Below are 25,447 nucleotides of genomic sequence, written 5' to 3' on the forward strand. Positions count from 1 at the left end.
GGACCTTCTGTGTACTACTATATTCGTAACATTATAATACATCAATGTTCTGTGTAGTATTTTAGCTACTGCATGCTACTAGATAGGTATAAGGGTCAGCGTAAGAATACCATCATACTAGATTACTTAAATAAATAAAGACAAATCCAATTTATTCGCTACATAGTTGATTTTAAGTGATAAAATAACATTATCGGTGAGATGAAAATAATTATGTTACTCAATACAGAAGCTACTTACATAATCATTATTTATTACAATGGAACTCCATTCACAATAGTAATTATTACCCGTATTTGAAGCTTATATATAAGTAAAATATTTTAAATTACATTACCTTTGTTAATTACTTGGTATCGTTTACTGACAGATATTATAGACAAACTGCAAGCCAGCTGCATAAGCATAAGTTCAGTGAAGTATATTTATCTCACCTTCATTTTATCTTTAAAGCTACAAATCGACTGCAACAGTTCTATTGCGGTTGGATTGCAGTCGCTTTGTAGTTTGGAAGTAGTTATGCCAAATGTACTAAAACTCCATTTATGTTGCAATTTTTTTAGCTGGCTTGTAGTGTAAATGCCGGCTAGTCCTAAATTAAAGGTTGATAGTTCCCATAATACATATTTGGGTCAAGAAGCTATCGCCTCTATAGTAATGGCACTAAAATGTCATCATCATTAACTTGAGAGCTACGCTCTTATCGGTATAGCATTCTCCATCCTTGTCTATCCAAGAACAATTCTTACTTATTTTTATAAAACACAACGCTCGCCTTCACCTTAAACACAAACATGTATCTAAGTGGGTTTTTTTGGCTTTCAATAACTTCTACTTTCTAATTCTACAGTTTTCTAAAACAATTCACTCTTCTAATGATTTATCACTATGATATAATACTGCAACATGCGATTTCATTAAGCATACACTTATAATTATTAGGTACTTAAAATATTTACAAAACTGTTTTCAAGTTTTATTAATTATTATGGCAACACTCGATATTATGGAACAGATTAATAGGAAAATAACAGCACAATGTTTTCGTACCGATGTTTCCTCATATGTATTTCTTTTTCTCAATTGATTACTACATAATATAATATTCTTCTATCGCTACAATCTTTCTTAACAGATATAAGTACTTACATACTTGTTAACAATGTTGAATATGCATTAAAAAATTACAAGTTGTCAATTAAATTAAATGATTGTTTTTGCGCACGGCAAACAATTTGCATTACTTACCTTAAATCTATTTCAAATGTTACAAGTTCTTTTGATTATCATTTATCATCATTGCAACCTACAATAAAATTGTACTTTTTAATCTATTCCATTTTAATGCACTGTTCTCTACACGCTTTTAGTTTTTTACTTGTAAATATTTTGTGGCACTTAGGTACATCATTCTTTTCTTTATCAAGAGTAATTTCTCTACAATATTTGCCAATGACGTATTTATCCACAGTAAGTCATCATCCCCTTAGCGTTAACCTATTATTTGGAGGATTCGCATCCCTAAACTGAATATTTGACAGGTCCGGTTTTTTACAGAAGCAACTGCCTATCGGACCTTCGAGCCCAATTACTGTTTAGGTCGCCGTCACCACTGAGCACCTGATTATCATTTAAAATCCAAACATAAACACGAAAACAAATTCGAAAACCATTGGTTTAAGTTCATGTTGGATTTGAACACGCGACTTCGTAATGAAAGTCAAGCGTTCTTCCGACTAGGTTTCCAAGGCTCATTCCTCATCAGTCGTTATCATTATAACGGCAAATTTGAAACCACTTACAGTTGCTAAGACCAAAGGATATATCCTAATATTTAGTTTAATCTTTATCAAATATAATTCAATCTGTCTGAGTCTCTATACCATCAACGTGTCTTGTTAGTTGAGCCTCTTGCTGGTCAGTATCGCTGTGGCTTGATTCTGTATCACCTGAAACAAATTCATTACTATTTCATTTGTACTATTTACTTTGTGTTCTTGCAAATAAATGATTGATTGATTGATTGATTGATTGTTTTAGAACATAATTCAGAAATCAGAATCATTTATTCAACGTAATTATCATGGATAAACTTGTTGAAGGTCAATGTAAAATTACATCACCGTCTAGCGTTATCATTCTAGTGAAGATATCTTCTTCTACCGTGTTGGTTGTTAGGTGGAGTACCAACCTCATCCACCCTGGTGTCAGGGTTACTAATACACTACACTAGTACTGGTAAAGATACTGAAAGGATAATGTGATGTGACTTACGTCAAGATGACGGGCCCAAGTATTTTGGGTCACTGCTAAGTACCTCCGTATTGAAGTAGATAAATATAATGCATATGTAGGAAATGATCCATTATGATGTTTATGAACCCATGTGACAAAAGAGCTGTTGGCATGTGCAAAATTTCACTATAAAGCCCAAACGGATTGTGTTTTATGCTAATAGTCAGTTACTCCTGTTTATCAACATCATCCTCCCTTATCTCGCTTTAAGTGGAGTCGGCAAAACATGTCCTCATCTTCAGCTCTGTCACACCATTCACACACAAATCCATCTTCAAACAGTCCATCCACACTTTCTTGGCTTCTACCTCTATATCCACGTGCATACATTTTATGCTTTGGTTATTGTTTTTAATACCGTACCATGAGGTCTGGTGTCCAGCGCCAGTACAGCCATAGGCATGTCCTCCAGCACACCTGACCACCTGGCAGCCAGCACGCGTGACCCTCGATGACCTCTTACCACCACTGTGGGCACCATACTCGGAGGTAGTGATGACCCACCGTACATGGACACGCCCACGTTGCGGCGGGTTATTGTACTGGAAACATGTAGGTTTTTGAATCAAACCGCATTTAAAACCAGCATCTACGCATATGTACACGTACTAATTCCACTCTGGCGTATCCGTACGAACAATGCTTGGGTTTTGACAAGATATCCACTCCCGGTAGCCACACTCCCATATGATAGTACTCAGAACATTGGTGTTACTATACTCGAAGGTCAGATCAGGATTTCCTCCGGCAGAAATAGGCGTGAGTTTGTGAGAAGTTCTGGGGGTTTAAAAACGCCACATCGAAGCAATTCTTCTGAAAAAGCAATATTACTATTTGACATTAAGGATGCGTTGCGCATTCATTTTTAAATGCGCTTTTTTGATGAATTGCTTCTTCGATGTAGCCTTTTAAGTGGTATGAATAAAATAGGCAAGCAGGAAAAGAATTCGTATCTCTCAATCGTAGCTGAAAAGAACATTATAAGTAAGAACAAAGTTTTGACCATATACTAAGTATTTTTTTTTAATAAGTGAAGACTTAAAACTCGTCAATGAAAACTGTATTAAGCTTACCTTTGATCAGGTTCACGCCTTGGCCTGCCTTTCTTCTTGCACATGACCACGAGTGATACGCACAGAGTGGTCAGAATGGTCACCAGTATCAACGATAGCGCGGCTCCTACCAACAGAGCGACGCTGTTGTCCGCTGATGGGGGAACGAGTGGCGGCGCAGGAGTCATTGTTTGGAGCGAACCTGGGTCACAATCATTTTATGAGAAAAATCTTGCCTTAAACATAACATAATTATTTATCCCAATTGGTGTAGTCATAGGTACATCCATCGCAAGATGAACTATGTACCCTCACCGAGCTTTCCGTTAAACCAACGAAAATACGTGGTTTTTTACTTTACTTTACCATTTCTCAGAATCAGTCCTTAAAAGTAAAAATATACATCTGAATTGCCCAATTAGGAATATAGTTGTGAGCTTGTGGTATATTGATAAATCAATAGCTTAAGCAAAATGTGTAATTTGCAAAATGGCTACTGTGTGGAAAGGCCATTGGTTGGTTCAAGCTACCTGCTGTTGCTGTACATCTTCATAGCGTTATTCCATTTTCACAGGATTCAGTTACCTAAAAATTTTACAGGTCCGGTTTTTTTACACAAGCTTCACGCAAGCAAGACTACCTGTCTGACCTTCCAACCCGACGATCAAACTCGGTTGACAACAACTTCCAAATCGTTTTTCTAGGAAATGTGGGAGGAAAACGACGTAAGGAAAAGACGTTTACCTTCACCGCTGGGCACGTGTCAATAATTTAAGATGCGAATATAACCCTTCGTAAACTTAATTCATCTGAGCTAATTCACCTAGGTGCATTCAACAAACATTTATCTTTAATCACCTGCATCGCTCGTGGTGAAACAAAAGCCATCTAATATAAATAAATAGTAAACTATATTTATCCAGTCATAGTTATGGTTCTAAGGTCTAACGTACCATTTCCAGAAAATTACCTACAGTAATATTTTCTGGAGGAGCTCGGTGGCGCAGCGGTAAACGCGCTCGGTCTGCGATAGTTGAAGTTAAGCAACTTTCGCAAGGCCGGTCATAGGATGGGTGACCACAAAAAAAAGTTTTCATCTCGAGCTCCTCCGTGCTTCGGAAGGCACGTTAAGTCGTTGGTCCCGGCTGCATTAGCAGTCGTTAATAACCATCAATCCGCACGGAGCCCGCGTGATGGTTTAAGGCCCGATCTCCCTATCCATCCATAGGGAAGGCCCGTACCCCAGCAGTGGGGACGTTAATGGGCTGATGAAGAATATTTTCATGTTGGCTTAATTGGGCCTAAAGTATAGTTATAACGCGACACCTACGTCGCTTTGGTGCGCGCTTGGTATCTGCGTCTTTTTTGAATGCCGCGATGAGATCAAGCAGGCTTTTATTATATTTTTTTATTCTTCTACTGAGTGTAATGTGAAAACTTTCCACATAATTATTAGTTCGGTGTCTTTCTGCAAAAACATTTGGAAACATATTCGAAAATCATTGGTTTCGGCCCGTGCTGGGTTCGAACCAGCGGCGTCGCAGTAAGAGTCCAGCTTTCTTCCAGCTAGGCTACAACGACTTTCCTATTGCTATAATAAAGATGTTTAGTATCTTACCCGGTCTATCCAAATCATCAGTCGTCTGTATCGCAACGCTGTGCAGCGCTGCGGGCTTAGGTGACCGTCCTCGAGGTGTTTCAGAGTAGACCAGCAATGTATATCGTCCCGGAGACAGAGCGTCCAGAGTGAACTGTGGTGTAACGTCATTGCTGGCTCTATACACCGCCTCTGTTAAACCTCTGGCGGAGAAACCCTGGATAAAAACAGTTAAAATGTATATAGGGTACTTCCGAGAGTTTAAGAAAATATATATTATGTCAATTGATATTGACTCACAATAATTATTGAAAAGTATAAGTAAACATGCAAATTAATTATTCGGCAAAAAAAATCATAAAATATATAATTATGTTGCGCGTAAAATATATTTTTTATTATGCTGATGTTTTTTTGCCCGAGATATTTCGCGCAATTTTACTTTTAGATTATTTCTTGAGTAGATAATAATTTCCAATTTTAAATCGAATCAACAAATAAAATAATGTTAGGTCAAAATGTACTTCGATTACATTTCTTCTTGTTTTCTAGTGTAATAAACGCATTGCATTAAAGTACATTGCATTACATTGTATTATATTGCATCACATTACATTACATTATATTGTCAATTAACCCACAAGCACGGCACACCACACCGCGCTCACCTGGTCGTTCATCGTGGAGATCTCATTGCCCTCCTCCGGCTGGGAGGGAGGTCGTACCTCCAACGCCTCGAGGAGGAACCGCTGAGGAAGTCCTCCGTCGTGGCCCGGCTCACAGTGGAGGAACGTGTTGGAAATCTCGCAATTTGTCGGTGGTTCTGGGAGGGCTGGGACAAAATGTTACATTAAAATAATAGGCAAAGTACCCATACACCCAACGGTGGGTGAAGCCGTAGGACAAAATAAACTGTTTCCCATAATCCTGGAATGCACAGGAGTGACATCATTAAACAGGGTCGCTCCGCGAAACCTGTGACAACCCCAAGCGGCTTTTGAGCTTCTGGAAGGAGTTTGGTTGGCTTACATAGTCAATAACAGCACCATGACCTTAGACACCATGTAGTAACATAACATGGCATGCAGTCAATGGTGAGCCATGTCAACCTCTGGCGGCTCAATAATAACTCGGACACCAGATGTCACGGTAGAAAATAAAAGCATTTCTTCATTTATTTTATTAGGGGAGCTTACAACCATATTTACAAAGTAATAAATCCTTCTATCGTGTGGGTTGTGTGGTTGATTACCAACCTCATCAACCCAAATCAATCAACAAAAGATAATCAATCTAGTAGTATCAATTTTATAAGTAATTAAATGCCAATTTTTGTATTTGTAATTAACAAGCTACCACAAATAGAATAGAATAGAACAGAAATTGTTAGGTAAATAAAATAATATTAAATAACATTTAGACAAGCAAGCTAGGTATGCTAAGAAATTAAATCTGGTTTATTAACGGTCTGAGTGCTACTACCAAGTATGTCAAAGCGATTGAATCCTTGCTTGTCGATTTTGCTTGCCGTTCTTAGCAAAAAAACGATTCTTTCTATAGTTAAGTTCGTGTGATTCAAAGGGATGTTTATCAGGTTGCCTTTTCGCAAAATTATTTTTGGAGTAAAAAGATTACAGAGGAGCTGTGGAAAGTCTATTTACCCGCAGGCATGATCCTGAAGAGACACGGCTCCCGTTGATTGCCGATGTCATTGCTGGCCCAACACGCCAACCAGCCCAAATCATCGCCAACCTCTGTCGTCAGGCCGTGCACAACCGTACTGCTCGCACCCATTACTGTTATGTTTGATGCTGGTATCTAAATGTCAAAAAATAAGCCTCAATGGGATTGTAGGGCTCGCTGTCAGTGTAAAAGCTCTTTGAATTTATTTCGCCACTTGCTGATAATTGTCTGATAGTTTAACTAGATGTTATGCAGCTTAAATGCGTTCTCAGATTTATCAACATAATCAAAACATCAGCCCTGGATAGAAATCAGTGAAGTTCTTTTAGCATAATGTGTTGTACGCAAATAACGGATTATGTCTTTTTAGAAAATTTAGAGATGACATGAATCACGTACCTCGAGATGAAGTTACTATGATATTAATAAGTAATTTATGACTCTTTTACGAGCAGTAGGCATTGGTTTAATACATTCAGCGTAATACTCACAGGCAGAACATCCCTGGTGCTATTAAAGGTCCAGTAGAAGCGCAGCGGGCCGGCGTCGCGCGGCGCGGGCGCGCTGACCGAGCAGCGCGCGCGCACCTCGCCGCCCGGCGCGCCCGCCAGTTGCTGCACCACGCTGCCGGCCGAGCATTCCGGTCGCGCTGGGGACGGGGAGGGAAGTGTTATTTTCTTATCATCATCATTAATTTAACAGTCACGATCTTGTCGGTGTAGCTTTCTCTATTTTTGTCTATCAAGGGCTAATTCTTTGACTTCCTTATAAGACACGACGTTTGCCTTCTCTTTAATTTGTTCCATGTAAGCTCTTCTTGATCTTCCCTTTCCTCTCTTTCTTCTCTTAAATCTATGATATTTTTAATAAATTCGTTTTGTCCCCCACTTACACAAAACATTCAAAGTGAGAGGTTCACTCAGCGCGCTGCCCTCAGAGTTCTTCGCGCGACATCGGTACCGAGAGGAGTGGTGCCTCCTCAGTCCTCGCAGCACCAGCTTGTTGCCCTCCACTGATATCCCGCCGATGGGGTCGTCGTGGATCAGGTGGTCCTGAGAACACATACAAGTGTTATGTCTTATTTTACCCACATCTTGTTATTGTTGTTCACAGTGTGATGGCAGTTAAGAGGCCAGTAAAATAAATCCAAAAGAAATCCCTATTCGTATTCATTTTCAAAGATACATGTATTTCATAGGCAGGAATTTCCTGCCAATGATCCATTCAGGAAAATATCGTGATGAAATTCACATACCCGAGCGTTGTCGAATTTATGTGGCGTAATCTGAAATTGGTCTGGTTTTAGTTTTGTATTGGATGGAACATCAGATTGGTAGTCACTTCTGTCAAAAAAACCGTTCGAGTCTCAAACGCGTAAAGTAAGTAAGGATAATAAAATAATAAAACTAAAAAGTATGACAATGAACTTTCTGAAAGCAATGGTAGGTACATTTTGTTACAAAATTATATTGTGTGAACGTTGTCAATGAAAATTTAAACGGAAAATTAATGGCCCATTACAAAGTTATTCCTTTACGCAAATTGAATTTTCATCAGGTACCTATTAATTAAACAATCATTTGATGGATAAGTGGACCTGACACGGTGTAGTTTGTGTGTTTAAAACACCTGTGCCAGTTGATGGATATCTATCTGCTCATTTGAGCGGAAATTAATTAGAAAGTCAGCGATAAGTCAGTACCAAGTCGTAACCAGACTTGGCATAAAAATATTTCCGGAAAATTATATTGAAATCTTGTACTCTTTAGGGAAATAGAATGAGGGATTTGTTTGTATAACACTCATCCTTGCTTAGGGAAACTCGATACCGGGTCCTTGGCCTGGGGGTCTAAACGCCACGTTTAAGCAATTCATCTAAAAATCAATGTTGCTATTTGACATATTTGTTGACATTGCGGAGTTATTTTTATATGAGCAAATGTCAAATAGCAATATTGCTATTTAGATGAATTGCTTCAATGTGGCTTTTCAACCCTCCCGATCATGTAATTTTTTCGATCTATATCGTTGCTATAATGAGGATATACATCAATAAATTGGCATAGACGGAATGAGGAAACAGGAGAAATGTCTACCACGCCGCCGTTGGGGTTGGTATCAGAGTGATGAACTGTTCTAGCCGCCTATATGGCTACACCAAAGACCAAATTCAAACCAAAGAGATGATTGAACTACAAATACCTACCTCTTTATAAAAGGTAAAATTGGTAGCAGGCGGCGATGCATCAGCTGAACAGAGTAGCTCAGCGTTCTCATCTTCTCGAAGCATTCTGGCTTCTTTGGGCTCCACCAGAGAAATTTGGGCAACTGGCGGATCTGAAACAAAAAAGGGGGGTGGTGTCTTAACCACTGCACTGTTAGGTCTCATTCAGATCGGATAATGCGCGTAACTACTCAGTGATGTGAGCGTATACACTCTAACCAAACAAACTGCGAATTCACCCTACTTGTGAAGTTGACACTTCATGTTGAATTTTAATGAATTTTAGTCTTTATCACAATACTTCTGGCTATCAAAAAAATATATTATTACAATACAATACAAATCACTTTACTGCACGTAAAGGGCATTTACAAAATTACAGCGGAAGTACGGAAGGATTTTATTTCTAAACAGGAATTTCTTCTGAGCAACTTACAAAATCACTTCATCATCATCATCAGCCGTATGACGCCCACTGCTGGGCATAGGCCTCCCCCAAGGATCTCCACGATAATCACTTATGAATGAGAAATAAATAAAACAATCTTAGTACAAGTTTATAAGTTAAGATTACATACATTGTGTTTCTTTTATATATTAGATAAGTTTATATATTAGAATATTGGTAATGATACTGTATGTTGTTTTGTATAAAATAAAATTATATAAGTCTTAAAACATAAAAAAAAAACATATCTTAGTACATACGTACGATGAAATAGCGTAGGTATTTTCACATATTATTTATAAACAAAACTACTTCAACAACATACATACATAACATACATAAACAGCCTATATACGTCCCACACCTGGGCACAGGCCTCCCCTCAGTCAACCGGAGGGGGTATGGAGCATACTCCACCACGCTGCTCTAATGCGGATTGGTGGAGGTTTTACGGCTAATAGCCGGGACCAACGGCTTAACGTGCCCTCCGAAGCACGGAATCATCTTACTTTTACGGATAATCAGGTGATTCAAGCCTGAAAAGTCCTTACCAAACAGAGGACAGTCTCGACCTGTGAGCCTAACGCTCTAACCACTAGACCACGGAGGCTGTTACTTCAACAACATCTTGGCCTTATCCCACTCTTTGTGGGTTTGGCACAACATTGTATTCTTTTTCCATCCATCTCTTGTGAGTCTTCATTTTCCACTCACAACTTCCACAGATATATCCTATATAATGTTTGTTTTTTCATACATGTACACATAAAATATTTAATAGCAGTCCACAATTTCAGGCACACACGGTTGTCAACCAGAGAGAATACAAAGCACACGAGCTTTTCAACTATGTAAGTTTATACGTAACGTAGTTAATAAAATTACATTGTATTTGATATCGCAAACAGAACTCACTTAATTCAATGCAGTTTTGGGTCAAAGAGTTGGAAATTCGAGTTCATAATTATGAAAGTTATCTGCCACAAAAATAACTAACTAAAATGGCGACTTAAATTGAATTTGAAATTCTGCGTCCAAGTCTAAATTAATAAAGTTACAAACAGCCGGAGCCACGGGGCGAAGCTAATCACAATTTAAAATTTAACAAAGCCGAACCTGAATATTTCGATTGGACAAGAGAATTAGGGAGCTGATTCTAAGACGCACTCAAGATGGAATATGGTTTTAAACTTACAACCATTCCTGGTTTAGCGATGCTATGCGTCAAAACTGTATACTCAAAGTTTAATTAAGTACTTAAATAAATAAATAAAAATATATCTTTAAGAATTGCCCACGTAATTTTAGGTCATCATCACCAGCCCATTAACGTCCCCACTGCTGGGGCACGGGTTTTCCCTATGGATGGATAGGGAGATCGGGCCTTAAACCATCACGCGGGCCCAGTGCGGATTGGTGGTTATTGACGACTGCTAATGCAGCCGGGACCAACGGCTTAACGTGCCTTCCGAAGCACGGAGGAGCTCGAGATGAAAACTTTTTTTTGTGGTCACCCATCCTATGACCGGCCTTTGCGAAAGTTGCTTAACTTCAACAATCGCAGACCGAGCGCGTTTACCGCTACGCCACCGAGCTTCTCAATTTTAGGTAAATCTTGACAAAATATGTGAATAGAAAGATCAAGTAAGTAGAGATCATTAAAATACAAGCATTCATCACTTGTTTACAACTGCCTGCCTCATAAATAAATACAAATACCTAAAAATAATAATAAATAAGTACATGACCTCCACAATGATCTGTGGGGACCTATATAATGTATCTAAAGGCTAGAAACTGCTCACCAAACCCAGTTTTGAAACCAAGGGGATAAAAGGCCACGATCTAAAAAAAAACCGCAATTTTACATTTGCGCACACAAAAGTAAGTGCGCAATGTCAAACAAATGTCAAAAAACAATATTGCTTTTTAGATGAATTGATCCAATGTGGCCCTTTTAACCCCCCAGGGTAGGAAATTTAGGAAATTAATTGCTTTTTTAGTTTTTTTTTCGCACTCGCGTCAAAGTACTGCGGGGCGGAAGGCGAGAGGGAAACTACTGCCCAATTTTTCCCTAAAAAAATAGCATGGAGAATGCTACATTGACAAGAGCGTAGCTCTTGAATTAATTTTGATGAATAGTTTTTTATGTGAAAGCTCAGGTCTTGGACATTTCGCCTTTTAACACCAATCCTCTGTGCAGTGCCGTGGTGGAATATGGCTATGGCTTTGTGGCCCTCCTGAATCGATGAAAAGATGACTGTGTCCAGCAATAACATGTGGTTATCTACAGTCTGTTGCTACGTAATACGTATTTAGCTAAGGGCGCACGCTAAAAGTCTCGCGGGTCAGACCAATTTATGCTGGATAATGCTACATACTTGTTCATCAGACAGTATAAATTGGACCGACCCGCGCGTCTGCAGTTCGAAGCGTGAGATCAACTTAACTGACCCACGAACAAGTTTGTAAAATTATCCAGCATAAGTTGGTCTCACCCACGACGGACCTGCACTAGTTTAGCGTACTCCCCGAAATACCGATACTGCGTCAAGAGCTTAATAAAAAATAGCGCTCCCGCGCGCTATTGTTAAGTTGATGAATGCTTCCGAAATTGCTGCTCGGCCGATAAAATTCTGGACCAACAACATAATACGCTGTACTCACATAACAAAATAGATTTTTTATCTCACAAAATGCAAAGTTCAATGATTTAATTCCAACTAGTCAAATCAGTTACTTTTTACTAAACGTCAAAACACGAAATTACTATGGAATTTGTATGAAAAAGCGACATAATGACGTCATAGAAAAACGTGACAAAATATCGCATTTGTAAACATGTGCTAAATAGAAAAAGAAAACGTTTTTGTCACCTTTAGATTTGTTTTTATTTAGTAATCAGAATTTCATAATTTATCTTTGTCCTAGGAAACTATCCAATTGTTACATTTATAATGTTTAAAAGCATACCGCCTCCTTCTTGTTTTTCACTCTACGAAGCTACAGAGATTGACTTCAGCCATTTAACATTTCATTCTGACCTCACCTTACACCTTCCTAGCGTTATCTCGTTTTCACAGGGTCCGCTCACCTAACCTACAGAAGCGACTGCCTGTCTGACCTTCCAACCCGCGAAAGGAACCAGCCCAAATTAGGTCACATACCTCCTAAAATGTATTTCCCGGAAATCTGGGTCTCTTAACAAAGTTTTTCTTCAGCGTTGAGCACATGATAAAATCATTTACGATCCAAAAACATGATTTCGAAAACAAACTCGTTAATGATTGATTCAGGCCTCTGTGGTCCAGTGGTTGAGCGTTGGGCTCACGATCCGGAGGTCTCGGGCTCGAAACCCGGTGGGGACATATCACAAAAATCACTTTGTGATCCCTAGTTTGATTAGGACATTACAGGCTGATCACCTGATTGTCCAAAAGTAGGATGATCTGTGCTTCGGAAGGCACGTTAAGCCGTTGGTCGTAGTTACTACTTACTGATTTAAGTGAGTATTCGTTACATGAGCATGAGGGGCCTTTGGCGGCTCAATAATCACCCTGAGACCAGGGTTGCTGAGGTTGGTAATCCACCTCACAACCCACACGATAGAAGAAGATTGTTTCAACCCCGTCCTAAAATTCAACCTCTTGCTTTTCTAACATTCATAAGTAATTAAAAAAAGTTTCAATCATTCGTTCTTCTATTCATTCTTATGCAATGACGCCGAGTAGAATTGCCTCCTGCCCCGAATCCGCCCGGAACCGCTTATGTATGCCGCGCACGCTTCCCACCAGACCGTCGGTCTAACTGCAATTATTACATCCTACTCGTTTGTTTTCCAAAAGTTTTGTTATTGCATTCCACGTACCCTAATGGGTAGTGAAATAGTCAAATTTTCAATTCTACTTGTTGAGGAGAATACGTATTCAAATGCTTTAGATTTCGAAGTTCGAACTGTTTGAAATTCGAGTGTGAATTACGTCGAATTGGAAAACGAATTCTATGTGTTGCAATATGTAACTGTTGCAGGGATTCATTATGTTGGACTTTTGATAGAATTTAAATATATTTTTTTAATTATTTGGTAATTTCCTCTGTCTATACTGGGAGTAAAGAAAATGCGTTTAAAATCATAGAATGCGTTCAATTGCTTATCAACTCAAATTTTGTAATAGTTGACATAATTGAAGATAGCTGTTTGGCACAGATTTTTATTTTTACCCGACTGCGGCGAATCAAAAAGGAGGGTTATGTGTTTGACCGCTATATATTTATTTATCTATGTATGTATATATGCACGTCTGTTCCAACTTAACTTCTAAACCTGTCAAAATTTAACAAATGAGGTGTTGATGAGGTTGGTATCCCACCTCACAACCCACACGATAAGAAAAAGATTGTCCGATTAGTTTTCTAAACAGGCATTTTTCCTATGATCCGTCGAGCATGCGTGTAGTCTTTACTGAGAGTGGAACAAACGAAAATGATGCTTTTTTTTGACGTGATTTAGTATGTAGATTTGCCGCAGATGGCTTTAACTACTTGGCCGGACAAATGGGGAGCGCTGAAGGCTCTCACCCAGTACAACGTTTAAGACAACAGGGCTGAGGGAGCCCAGTTGGGCGCGAACCTCGGCTCAGGGCGTCGTCTGAGAGGAAAAATATTTGAAAGAATTAATCGACCCTAGTTGGGTCGATAGCGATAAGCGTTGATTGGGTCCTGAAGTAAAAAGTGATGCGTCAGGGTCGTATTAAGTAGAATTCCGTGAACTCTGCATACCTCAACGGGAAATAGCCTTTTTTAACGTGACTTATTTTAGATTTGTCTGGACAAATGGGAACGCTGAGGACTCTCTCCCGGTGTAAAATTTAAGTCAACAGGTCTGAGGGTGCCCAGTTAGTCACAAACCTCGACTCAGAGCGTCGTTGCAGAGGATTGTAGTTAAGTACATTTAATCGACCCTAGTGGGCGATTGTTCGAACCCTACATCGCAAGAAGAAGTGGGCCGATAACGGTAAACGCTGAGGTAGAGAAATAGGCTTATGTAGTGTTACTTTTCGAAAATGTTCCCTCGCCAGTCAACGTTAAAAACAACCCTCAGAAATACTTCCAGCATCTCGACAAGTTTATTATGTTATGAAGCAGTAAATTATTCAAAGAAGCATCCAAATGCTTTCAAGACTGTAATATGGTTTTCACGCTTGAAGCACCTTCAAAACAAACGGAATTTAATTTCTGTAACAGAAACGTCTCGGAACTTATTTCTCTATTTCCTCCAGAATATTCTGCGAAAATTCTAGGGATATACTTGTTTACTACTGGGTCTCATTCATCCTTTTGGCGCTTTGTTTCATATACCTATACCTATAAACTCACTAATAAGATAGGTATGTTGTGTGGTTGTGGTTCAATGTACGGTCATTCAAATTCAAATTCAAAAATATCTTTATTCAGTAGGTATCATAGTTACACTTTGAAACGTCAATTTTTACATTTAATATAATAATTTTATTGCCAAAAAAGTAGGTACAATTTTTTTCCTTAAAATAGCTTAGTCTTGGACACAGGTATAAATAGGTAGGTACCATAGCTGACTAAGTATATAAATACTTGTATTACAGCCTATGATGCCTCTCTCCTGGATAATTATGTTACTTAAGCTAGCTAGTTTACGCACTTATGTTTCCAAAACAAAGAAATACAAAAGTTTTTAATGACTGGCTTAACAAAATGACAAAATAAAAAGACAAAAAAAAAAAAAAAAACAGAAAGAAAGAAAGAACCATAACGAACGTCTCATCCGCCTAAAACTACTGCAGCTTCTCACAACCTGTATAGCCGGGGAAAAGAAGCTGCAAGAAAAACCTCGACACAGGGCCCTAGACGTTCTTTAAAAAAATAAAAATAAACATAAAATATTGGTATACAATTGAGTAATTTAGCTGCCTAATATCAGTTCTCAGACAGTTAATCCCATGCATTCATTATTCTTGTTCATTGCCTTCATGGCAAATTAATAAATCTTATCTTAAGTATTAATTTAATTCAACTAGAGCTGAATTCCAAAGACTAAGTGCACATCAAAACCCGTCGCCCATTATAATAATCCGACATATGGTGTTGATGATGTCCTCCCAGACGTATCCGTCGACGGCGACACCCTTAGCTAGTGTTAGCCTGGGCTCTTGCATGGGCGCGGGCGTGACTAGCAAAACCAAATTTAGTTTTGAAAGTCCTGTTGCAAGAAGCACAATAGAGAGTCCCATTTGAGTTATAAGTGTAGTGGTAGGAGGGCTTGGGTCGAGTTTTCCGGATCTGGCGTTTGGTGTCAAGATCTTCAAGACGGGTTCGTTCAAAGTTTTTTAATCCCGATTCGACAGCAGATCGCCAGTCCGATCTCTGAGTGGCAAGCTTCTCCCACGATTCACTAGACGTGCCAATAGCAGTCAGATGACGTTTCAAGACATCCCTGTAACGCAGGTATTGTCCTCCCGGTTTACGTTTACCTGAGCTAAGCTCAGAGTAAAACACTTGCTTTGGCAACCGAGTAGACTCCATGCGAACATGGTGTCCACACCAGCGAAGTTGACCTTTCATTAAAAGACACTCCATTCCAGCTAGTTTCGTTCGGCGTAGGACCTCCGAATTTGGAACACGATCCTGCCAGCGCACCCGAAGAATTGCTCGAAGACATTTCATGTGGAAGATATCAAGACGTCTGATGTCTCCCTTGTACAGACACCAGGTCTCCGATGCATACAGCAACAAAGGAAGTATTATTGCCTTGTATACAGCAAGCTTCGTGTGGAGTTTCAGGTCATGTGATTTCCAAACTCGTCGGTTTAATCCACCAAAGGCCGCAGCGGCTTTCGCGATTCGTGCAGAAATCTCTGACTCGAGACGGTTATCACTGCGCACTAGACTCCCAAGGTACCGAAATGTCCCTACTTCATCTAGAGGCTTTCCACGCAGGTAAACAGCAGCATCATCCGCAGACTTTCCCTTTGCAGGTTGTTTAAGAATCTGGGTCTTGGAAGCGCTGATTACTAAGCCAAACTTGCGACAGGATTCGTCTAAATTGTCGAGATAACTCTGCAGGTCGTTCATGTTATCAGCCATTAGGCAAACATCGTCGGCATACAGAACTTCTGTTACCGGAATGGAGTGTATCTTACGTTTTGCTCTGAAGCGCGTGAGGTCGAAGATGCTTTTGTCCGTACGGACATTTATAAAAATCCGGTTGTTACACTTCTTAAGAGCATCATTCATTACCGCAGCAAAGTAAATGGCGAAAAGGGTCGGAGCCATAACACAGCCTTGCTTGACACCACTGGTGACAGGAAACTGTTCTGTGAAGTCGTACTCGTGACGTACGCGGGCAGTCATACCCTCGTGGAACTGACGACTACATACTTACATTAGTAAGTAGTAACCGGAACCAACGGCTTAACGTGCCTTCCGAAGCACGGATTATCTTACTTTCGGGCAATCAGGTGATCAGCCTGTAATGTCCTAACCAAACCACAAAGTAATTTTTGTGATATGTCCCCACCGGGAATCGAACCCGGGACCTCTGGATCGTGAGACCAACTCTCAACCACTGGACCACGGAGGTCGTTCACCAGGTACTGACGAGTAATCATTTCTTTAACAAAAATCCAAACAAATACTAAGGCTCATCGTAATTAATCACTCGAGTACCTAACGGTCAAAAAGGTGATGTTTGTTGACCCTGCCCCTAATGCTCCAAACCCTCCGTCAGCCTCTGGGGCAAACCACAGCACACACTGCACCGTGTGGTCACAACCGCAATACCATATGGGCGGACAAGGGATCTGTTAACGGGTTATAGTTTACACTTTATCAGTGAGAAAGCCTCCTTGGGCTGGTGAAGTAAGAGCGTTCCGTTCACGATGAATTTGAGATTTACGAGACTATAACAAGCGTTTTATAAAATTGTATGAAATTCCATGCAACAGACTATACCAAGCTCTGTTGTCTGCAAGGCGCTCAGTGCTTGTCCAAACTTCGCGCGACGTACGCCCCTGCCGAGCATTTTAGCTATTACGACAAAAGGTTAAAAATGCTAAACCCTATGAAAAGCAAAAAATAACTTATCCCACATATGCTTGCAAGTAAACTGAGCGTGTAACATTCCTATCACATTTAACAAACCTTGAAGACCTGAACCGATTTCCACCAAACATGGCTAACAACACTCTCTACTGATATACCTTTCAAACAAAAAAACCGCATTAAAATCAGATCATCCGTTTGGGAGCTACGATGCCACAGACAGACACATACACATTTACACAGAAACGTCAAACTTATAACACCCCGTAGTTTTAACGTCGGGGGTTAAAAATGTGTTCATCCTGTCATATTTGAGCCGAACATACGATCATCGTTCAACGCGCACGCGTCGAACGCTTAACTATAAGTATAGAATAAGAAATAATACTACGTATAGAATGGCAACTCTCCGCTCCCCACCAGCTAGCTAGGAGCTAGGTTTAGCTCCCCCTCCCCCCTCCCCCTCACCCCCCAATCCACTCTCGGACATAGTTTAGTCTCCATTCGTATGCCGTCAGACGTCACACACACAGACGCGCGCGCGTTCGATAACGCCAATGTGTAGTGTCTGTGTAAAACGAGGTATTTTGTATGATGTGTCCAGGTGTGCTGTAAGTGAAACTAGTCCCTAAGTGGTGTGTGAAAAAGTGTGGACAATAATAGCATGAACTTTTCGTGGGGTAAGGTAAAATTTAGCTCGGCATCGATACGAATTCGTGCGGGGCATAGTGTCCGTTGTATACGTACTATTAGGTATTTTTTTATTCTATGCTTACCTAAAATAAACGTTTTCTTGTCTTACACAAAATCGTTACTCTTAAAACATTATAATTAGAGGTTAAAAGAGTTACATCATTACACGTTTTGTGAAACTAATTCGCAAGTCAAACACCCCGCCAGACATAACAAACTAGACTGGATCTAGGCTGTTATGTTAGCAAGTGGAATAATAGACTGAGCACATGATATAGCCTAAAGACAATGGTAGATCAACTCTAAACTCAAAATGAAAATCGTTTACAGATCAATGTACAATCATCGTCTTCTTAGTGCGATTTCGTTTTTCACGGAGTCCGCTTACTTAACCTGAAGCTTTGACAGGTCATGTTTCATACAGAAGCCTGTCTCACCTTCTAGCCGGTCAGATACTATTGAAAGCATATTTCTCGGGTATGTAGGTTACTTCAAGTGTCTAATAAAGTAACTATCATAACGATCATAATAAACTTCCCTTATTGTATGGAGACAACACTTTACATATACATTCATGATTCTGAAACATTTTTTTTGTGAATGAATTATATTAGTTAAACATATCATCGCCTATAGAGAAATCCTAATAAACGCTTTTTTTGATAATTCACAATCAGACGTGATTTTCTTCAACAAAATTTCGCAATAGACACGCTAGTTCCGATGCACACTTTAGAGCCTGTTCACACTAACGACTCGTCAGTGTCCATTTTGTGAATGAAGAAAGCCCGTGACGGTGACAACGGCAAGATGGCGGTGTGCTCGCCTCGGGCACGCGGCGATGAGTAAATCGCAACGGGTACGTGACGAGCGCGCTGCGATCTCGCCTCGCCGTGATATCGCTGAAAAATCGCCGGAGAAATCGCTAGTGTTAACAGGCCCTAGCCTCAATTTTTTCCCGGAGTGAAATTAGTGTGTCTATCCCGAAATTTTCTTCTAGAAAATGACATCAGAATGTGATTTTGAAATAATGCGTTAGTGTTTTCACTACAAGACTTTCTTTTAGTCTACTGTTCTTCTTTCGACTGTGACAGCGATATAATAGGGCTTCGTATGCCGACTTAAATATACATACCGGCTTAGATAAACACAAGTTTTGAACTATTCAAACCCAGAAATACTAGAATGAAGCAAAAATTTTGAATAGCATACATTCTGGTTCCTCTTTCATTATGTACTTTGAGATATAGACTTTTGGGGAAGCGGTTGTCTTTCTTGTTCTCCTGTGGCCACACAATATGTAGGTTTACTCATTATTATGTCGACTAGGGGTTTCAGGAAAGAGTTGAGACTCGGCTTTGCTAGTGAGGTAATATATTAAGTTTTTATTTATGAAATTTCGGGGTTTCTAATACAAAGTAGCTAATTTAAAATTGCTTGGAATTAAAAACTTTTTGTTTCTCTAGAAAGTCGCTGATACTGTTATCATGGTAAGTGAGGTCTCAAAACTATAAGTACTTTGACAAGAAATCCATACCTATCATACTCGCATGTCTTTAAATAGATATCTTTACACGTGAAATTTGCAAATTGAATAAAGGGTTCTTCCTCGTTTTTAAACGGCTAGTGCCAGAGCTGGTGCCCAGGGATTCTGTAGTAGATGCATTAATGGACTTACAGACATCTTTTTCTCCTCCTCCTACAAACATCTGATCCTTAACAGTGAGGGAACGACGAAGAAGAATAGTCTGTATAAAATTGTTTATTATAAAAAAAAATACTACGACTTCAAAAAGCCACAATCCGTGCTTCTAAGTCTTAAGCCTTCACTTTTGACCTTACAAATGCGGACAATATAACTGCACACGCGATGTCAACGGAACTGGCTAAAAACAGTTGACGATACATCAAAAGCACACCACAGATAGGGAAGCGGTGAGTTCCGCTTGTGTTTGCAGTGCGCCGCTAACTTTGTCCCGCGGTTTAAATATTATCACCGCTGCGCTCTTGTTGAGGTGGGGATGTACTTGTAACTGTGACAGTAGTTTCTTGTTTTAATGAATACCGTTACAGTCAATACTAGTTACAGTCACAACCAGTAAAGTAACACTGGGACGAATGTTGATGCATTTATTTTCGCCTGTCAGGGGGTTATTCTTGAACTGTCTGTGGCAAGAACTGTTTCATCAGTCCGAAGCACAGAACCATCTTATTTTCGGATGCGCAGGTGATTCAGCCCGTATTATTTTTTACATCTGTCCTAATAGTCTCGTAAATGAATTAATCTGTGACATGTGTCGAACCCAGACCAGGATCAGATCGTGAGGCGAATAATATGTAACCACTAAACCACGTTCATTGTCCTTGATGGATACCTATTATGTAGCAGTTACTGATGTCGTATTAACTACCAGTAGTGATCATCTGATCTATGTCACAGATCCCGGTTACTTTTTACTGATGTAAGTACGTAGTCGTTACTTGAGTCACGTCAGGGGCCTTTGTCGGCTCAATAATAACCCTGACACCAGGGTTGATGAGGTTGGTTATCCACCTAACAACCCACATGATAGAAGAAGCAGTAGCTGAGTCACTGTGGTCCTGTGGTACACTGGCTTGCTTCTCAAATGAGCGCCGGTACTAACCCCGGTACCGGAGTTGCAACAAGGAGCTATTCATTTATCTTAAGTGTAGTTTTCACTGACACAGTTAGCTCGACCATTAGGCCTCAAACTGGATGAGAGCGGCAGCGGCGCGGCGGCGGCGGCGGTGCGGGGAGCGGCGCGTTCAAATGCTAAGATTTATATTGAAGTGTTCTCGATGGCAGCGGCGCGACGAGCGGGGTACGAGCGGTGCGCTCTAGTCGAGCGGTGTCTCTGCGTTTGAAACTTGCCTTTTTATTTCCTTTGTTCGTTATAGGGATTCAGATCTTCTTTTGCCCATAATAAATCGTACGAAACAAAAGAACTACAATTGAAAATGCGTTGTCGCCATTTCGACATCGCGTTCATTTGAGACACAACTCTATACCGCCGCAACACCGCGCGATTTGGCCGCTGGCATCGAGAACGGAACAGCGGCCGCTCCCCGCGCCGCTATCGCCGCCGCCGCGCCGCTGCCGCTGTCATCCAGTTTGAGCCCTTATAGACGGCGATACGGCTCACCGCCAATCACATTGGTGTAACAGAAAATTCAGTATAGTTATTCTTGCGATGGATATATCTTGTGATGTATGAGCTTTTCTCATGTTATTAGCAGTTACAGCCGTCGCATCCCTACACGCGGTAAACGTTGCATTACATCCCGCGATTTAATCCTCCGTGTCGCAAACTGAGGCATCTTTTACGACCCTAACTTGAAAACGTACAAATTTTGAATACACTACCTATCTCATAAACGTGAGAATTCTTACAAATTGTATTAACTTTTGAAAGCGACATGTTTGATCAATTCTAATGCTATTTTCATGATACTTTGTGCAGTTTTATAGTGTAGTATTTTTACTTGTGTGGTAGCAGCCTTCGTTGATCAGTGGTTAAGCGTTCAGATAACAATCTGGCGCGTTCGAATCCCGGTTGGGATTTTAATTACTTTCCGATTCCCAGTTTGTTAGGACATTGCAGGACGATCACCGTTTGTCCGAAAGTAAGATGATCCATGCTTCCGAGGGCACGTTAAGCCGTCAGTCATGACAATACTATTATCTGAATCTTGAAAATGTAGACTAAATAATTATAAAATTACACTTTATATCCTAGGTGTAAAATGACTTTCAAGTGCATTCCGGCATTCATTGTCAAGTTAAAATATTATGATCTTCCAAGTCTCCGGATTATAACTGTGCATCACTTCAGCAAGCTTATTAAAATTGCGATAAAAAAAAATCTTTTCAACTTGCAGCCAACACTTACAAAATAATAAAAATAAATTGTCTAAAAAACTAGCCACAAGCATCCGCGTTCTTATATGTTTGTAGGAGAGCGAAAACTCGCCCAGATATGCCCAGAAAAATAATCAGCTGAACGCGATATAGGCGCCATTTTTTTTTACTAAACTACCAGTTCAATATGTATTGTTCCAGTGTTAATGAGGTTGGTAATTCACCTCACAACCCACACGATAGTAGCAGTAGAAATATGCATTTATCCTATCCAGTGCAATGAGCCATCTAATACATCATGTTGTTACTTCTCTTGTTATGTAGTTTGGTACTGTTGGTAAAGACGACAGTAACGGTAACTTCATCGCGCTCAACGAGCCAATTAATTGGCTTATTTATCACGTAGCCAATGGCATTAGCTTATTTATCGCACCACGAGCGATATGCAAGCGCTGAAGTATTGTCTAAGGGCGGGTCCTCATTTAACTTTTTGAACTTGCTCGGTGACACGCCACGTGTCGCGATAAATCTTTACAAGTCTGCTTTTGCTCATCTATTATCCTGATTATCTTTGTTTGGTCTCAGATTGTATATTCTACCCGGGATGGGTTTTGGGTCGATTTTTTAATTTTATTTTTAGTTAGTGAGTCCCCGAATCCACGTTCTCGAGAAATGCATTTTCGGAGATATGTGACCTGCATTGGGCTGGTTTTGCATTCGGGGGTTGGAAGGCCAGGTTAGATAACCAGACCCTGTGAAAACCGGGATAATGCTCGGGAGATGATGACGAGTTAGCGAGAGAAGTTACTTAAAACTAGTATTAGTAGTAGTAGTAGTATTTTTTCCTGTAGTACACTACTTTTGATATATTGGCATTTACATTGGCGTCTTTGGATTTCAATATAAAGATATCTTTAGATTTCAATATAAATATCAAAATTCTGTCCACGACGCTAGGATAACTGGCGTGAATTATGATGCTTTTCCACACAAAGGTTATAACTTTTATCTTCTATTTACAGAATAACATCAGTTATACCATTTTTACTATATTAACCCCTTGACGGAAAGTTTTCGGTACAGCAACATTACAGGCGATGTAGTGACTGTCCACACGACAATCAGATAAATAAACTATTACTTACACATGACATCAAACATGAGTGAGTCTTCTAGTGTGTACGCGGGGAACCAGGGGTTGGACACGCGGCAGACCAGCTGCCTCCCGCTGTCCTCTCTCCTCACATGCCACGTGAGAACGCTCTTCGTTACCTCACCGTCCACCTCCACCTGAAATTGATGAAAGTTTCCGTTAAACTGATTTTTTGGCCTTTTCAGGCCTTCTCCTTTATTTAAGAGCTGCGCTCTTTTCGGTGGAGTAATCGGCACCATTTTCATTACTCCATAGATAGGGCGTGGAGAACGGTTGATTGCCCCAATCTCCTTCCGTTCCGCAGTACACCGACTAATTTCTCAAGCGGTGATGTTCTAGCTAGAGCCCTACCTGAATCCATTTCCTCGGCCTGCAACCAGTATTGATACCGCTGCTGCCCGGCATCAGGGGTGCACTTCTGAAGTAGCGGCGCCTACTCGCTACTTCATAAGATCGTCATAGAACCTAAGTAGCATTGTATAGGTTAGCTACCCATTACGTTCTGCTAATCCTGTCGCTGTTTGTTTTAGGCCTTATATCTTGTATTTCATCATTGCGACTTATAAGAACGTACATTCAACTTGCTGTCGCTTTCAATATAAAGTTCTGAAATGGATAAAAAGATGAATGGTGGTGGTGATCAACCCGTCGTCCATTATGATGGTAATAAGAAGAAAGAACATAAATTAAAAAAGTAAACATATTATTGTCTTTATAGATGAGTAACCTCGACTTCGACGAGGGGTGTTCTGAGGGGCATTAGGCTTGACCCAAAACGGACCCATAAGCTGTGTCTTCAAAACACATCCAGAATGAGGAACATTCCAGGATAAGTCCCTCAAAAACAATATACATGGCACCGGAAAGATTTTCCTTCTTATTTCACGGATAAACACACATTTGCATCTTTTATCGTTGTTTTTGGGTACTTATAAATAAAGACCCTTTTTATTACCTCACCCAGGCACAATAACATCTTCCACCCATTATTATTCTGATCAAAATAAAGAGTAACAATATAGGTAGCAACATAATTCTATATATAATGTGATCCCAATATCAAGCGACCATTATTTTTATATAATGTTTCTGCCATTACATTGTATTTTCTCCCTCATTCAGCGCTTATCGCTATCGACCCACTAGGGTCGATTAATTCTTTCAAATATTTTTTCTCTCAGACGACGCCCTGAGCCGAGGTTCGCGCCCAACTGGGCACCCTCAGGCCTGTTGTCTTAAACGTTGTACCGGGTGAGAGCCTTCAGCGCTCCCCATTTGTCCGGCCAAGTAGTTAATGCCACCTGCAGCAAATCTACAATAAGTTACGTCAAATTGTATTTTGGAATAATTATGTGCCCGAGTAATGAGAAAATAGGTGATTGTCACGTCAAATTTCAACGGCACCATCAATATTATTTTTGGGGCAGGTAGCCTGGAAAGTCCTTTATTATAGCTGACCAAAAACCCAGCTTACTTCAGTCAAGGTAGAGTCCACCATCTGCGAGTTGATGAACCAGTCAATGTTGGGGGCGGGCTTGGAGCCGCGCGTGGTGCACACGAAGGATCTATCATGACCAGCCCTCGTCGCACCGCTGCCTGTCACCCGGACGAATTGGGGCTTCACTGTGGACAAAAACTATCTGTGATGGACTGATAATCTTGTCACCATACTGTCTGTCACTATCTTGGGACGAAAAGTGGTTGTTCTTAAGGCTCTACCCACCTCGAAGCGATAGGAGTGAGTAATCATATTCGAGAGTATAATGCTAATATATCTTATCCCATGTTGGATGTAGGACTCGAAATTTCCACACCTCGCGATCTTATACTATGGAATATACAGGATGTTAGTGAACCAGAGTTAATATCAAGTGGAATTTCCTATCGGAAAATTCATGGCAATTTTAGGGTATTTTATTATTTTCAGTTCCATACTTTTGCGACGGAAAACTCCACTTGATATCAACTCAGATTCATGGCCTGAATCATCCCCCAAAGTTTTCGTTACGATGTCACTAACACCGTGGATAGTATGGTGGAAGTTTAGCTACTTATGAATATATTGCTATGGGCTGTTTAATGGCTTAAATGTACATTTCTATGTTAGTTTTAAATACGATGAATTTGTACCACTCAAATGCAATGTGAACAAATAGTTGGTACTATGTTGCGGGCATAACGCCAGTCGCACGACAAAACTGTCAGGAATCACGCAGACAGATCCCAAAAAATACTTGTTTCAAAATTCTATTTCATAAATACGATGTCAGAATAGTTAAATCGCATCTGACTTCAGCTCACACTAATTATTTATTTATTTACAAAAAAGGTATACCAACAGCTTAT

At 40.1% G+C, this 25,447-nt stretch overlaps 1 protein-coding gene across 1 annotated transcript in view; it reads right to left on the bottom strand.

Moving 5' to 3' along the window:
• Window positions 1-1,613: 1,613 nt before the first annotated feature.
• The window catches only part of LOC126374855 (nephrin-like), a 153,474-nt gene continuing 129,640 nt past the window's right edge, over window positions 1,614-25,447 (bottom strand). The window contains exons 8-18 of the mRNA XM_050021613.1: window positions 24,576-24,724; window positions 23,094-23,238; window positions 8,834-8,964; window positions 7,520-7,679; window positions 7,119-7,276; window positions 6,606-6,762; window positions 5,613-5,776; window positions 4,966-5,161; window positions 3,369-3,549; window positions 2,659-2,837; window positions 1,614-1,949 (exon numbers count right to left, since the gene is read on the bottom strand). Of these exons, the coding sequence (XP_049877570.1) occupies window positions 1,861-1,949; window positions 2,659-2,837; window positions 3,369-3,549; window positions 4,966-5,161; window positions 5,613-5,776; window positions 6,606-6,762; window positions 7,119-7,276; window positions 7,520-7,679; window positions 8,834-8,964; window positions 23,094-23,238; window positions 24,576-24,724 (1,709 nt within the window). The 3' untranslated portion in view covers window positions 1,614-1,860. The remainder of the gene's footprint in view (window positions 1,950-2,658; window positions 2,838-3,368; window positions 3,550-4,965; window positions 5,162-5,612; window positions 5,777-6,605; window positions 6,763-7,118; window positions 7,277-7,519; window positions 7,680-8,833; window positions 8,965-23,093; window positions 23,239-24,575; window positions 24,725-25,447) is intronic.

The sequence above is a fragment of the Pectinophora gossypiella genome, chromosome 18, assembly GCF_024362695.1.
Source record: "Pectinophora gossypiella chromosome 18, ilPecGoss1.1, whole genome shotgun sequence".
Taxonomy (NCBI): Eukaryota; Metazoa; Arthropoda; class Insecta; order Lepidoptera; family Gelechiidae; genus Pectinophora; species Pectinophora gossypiella.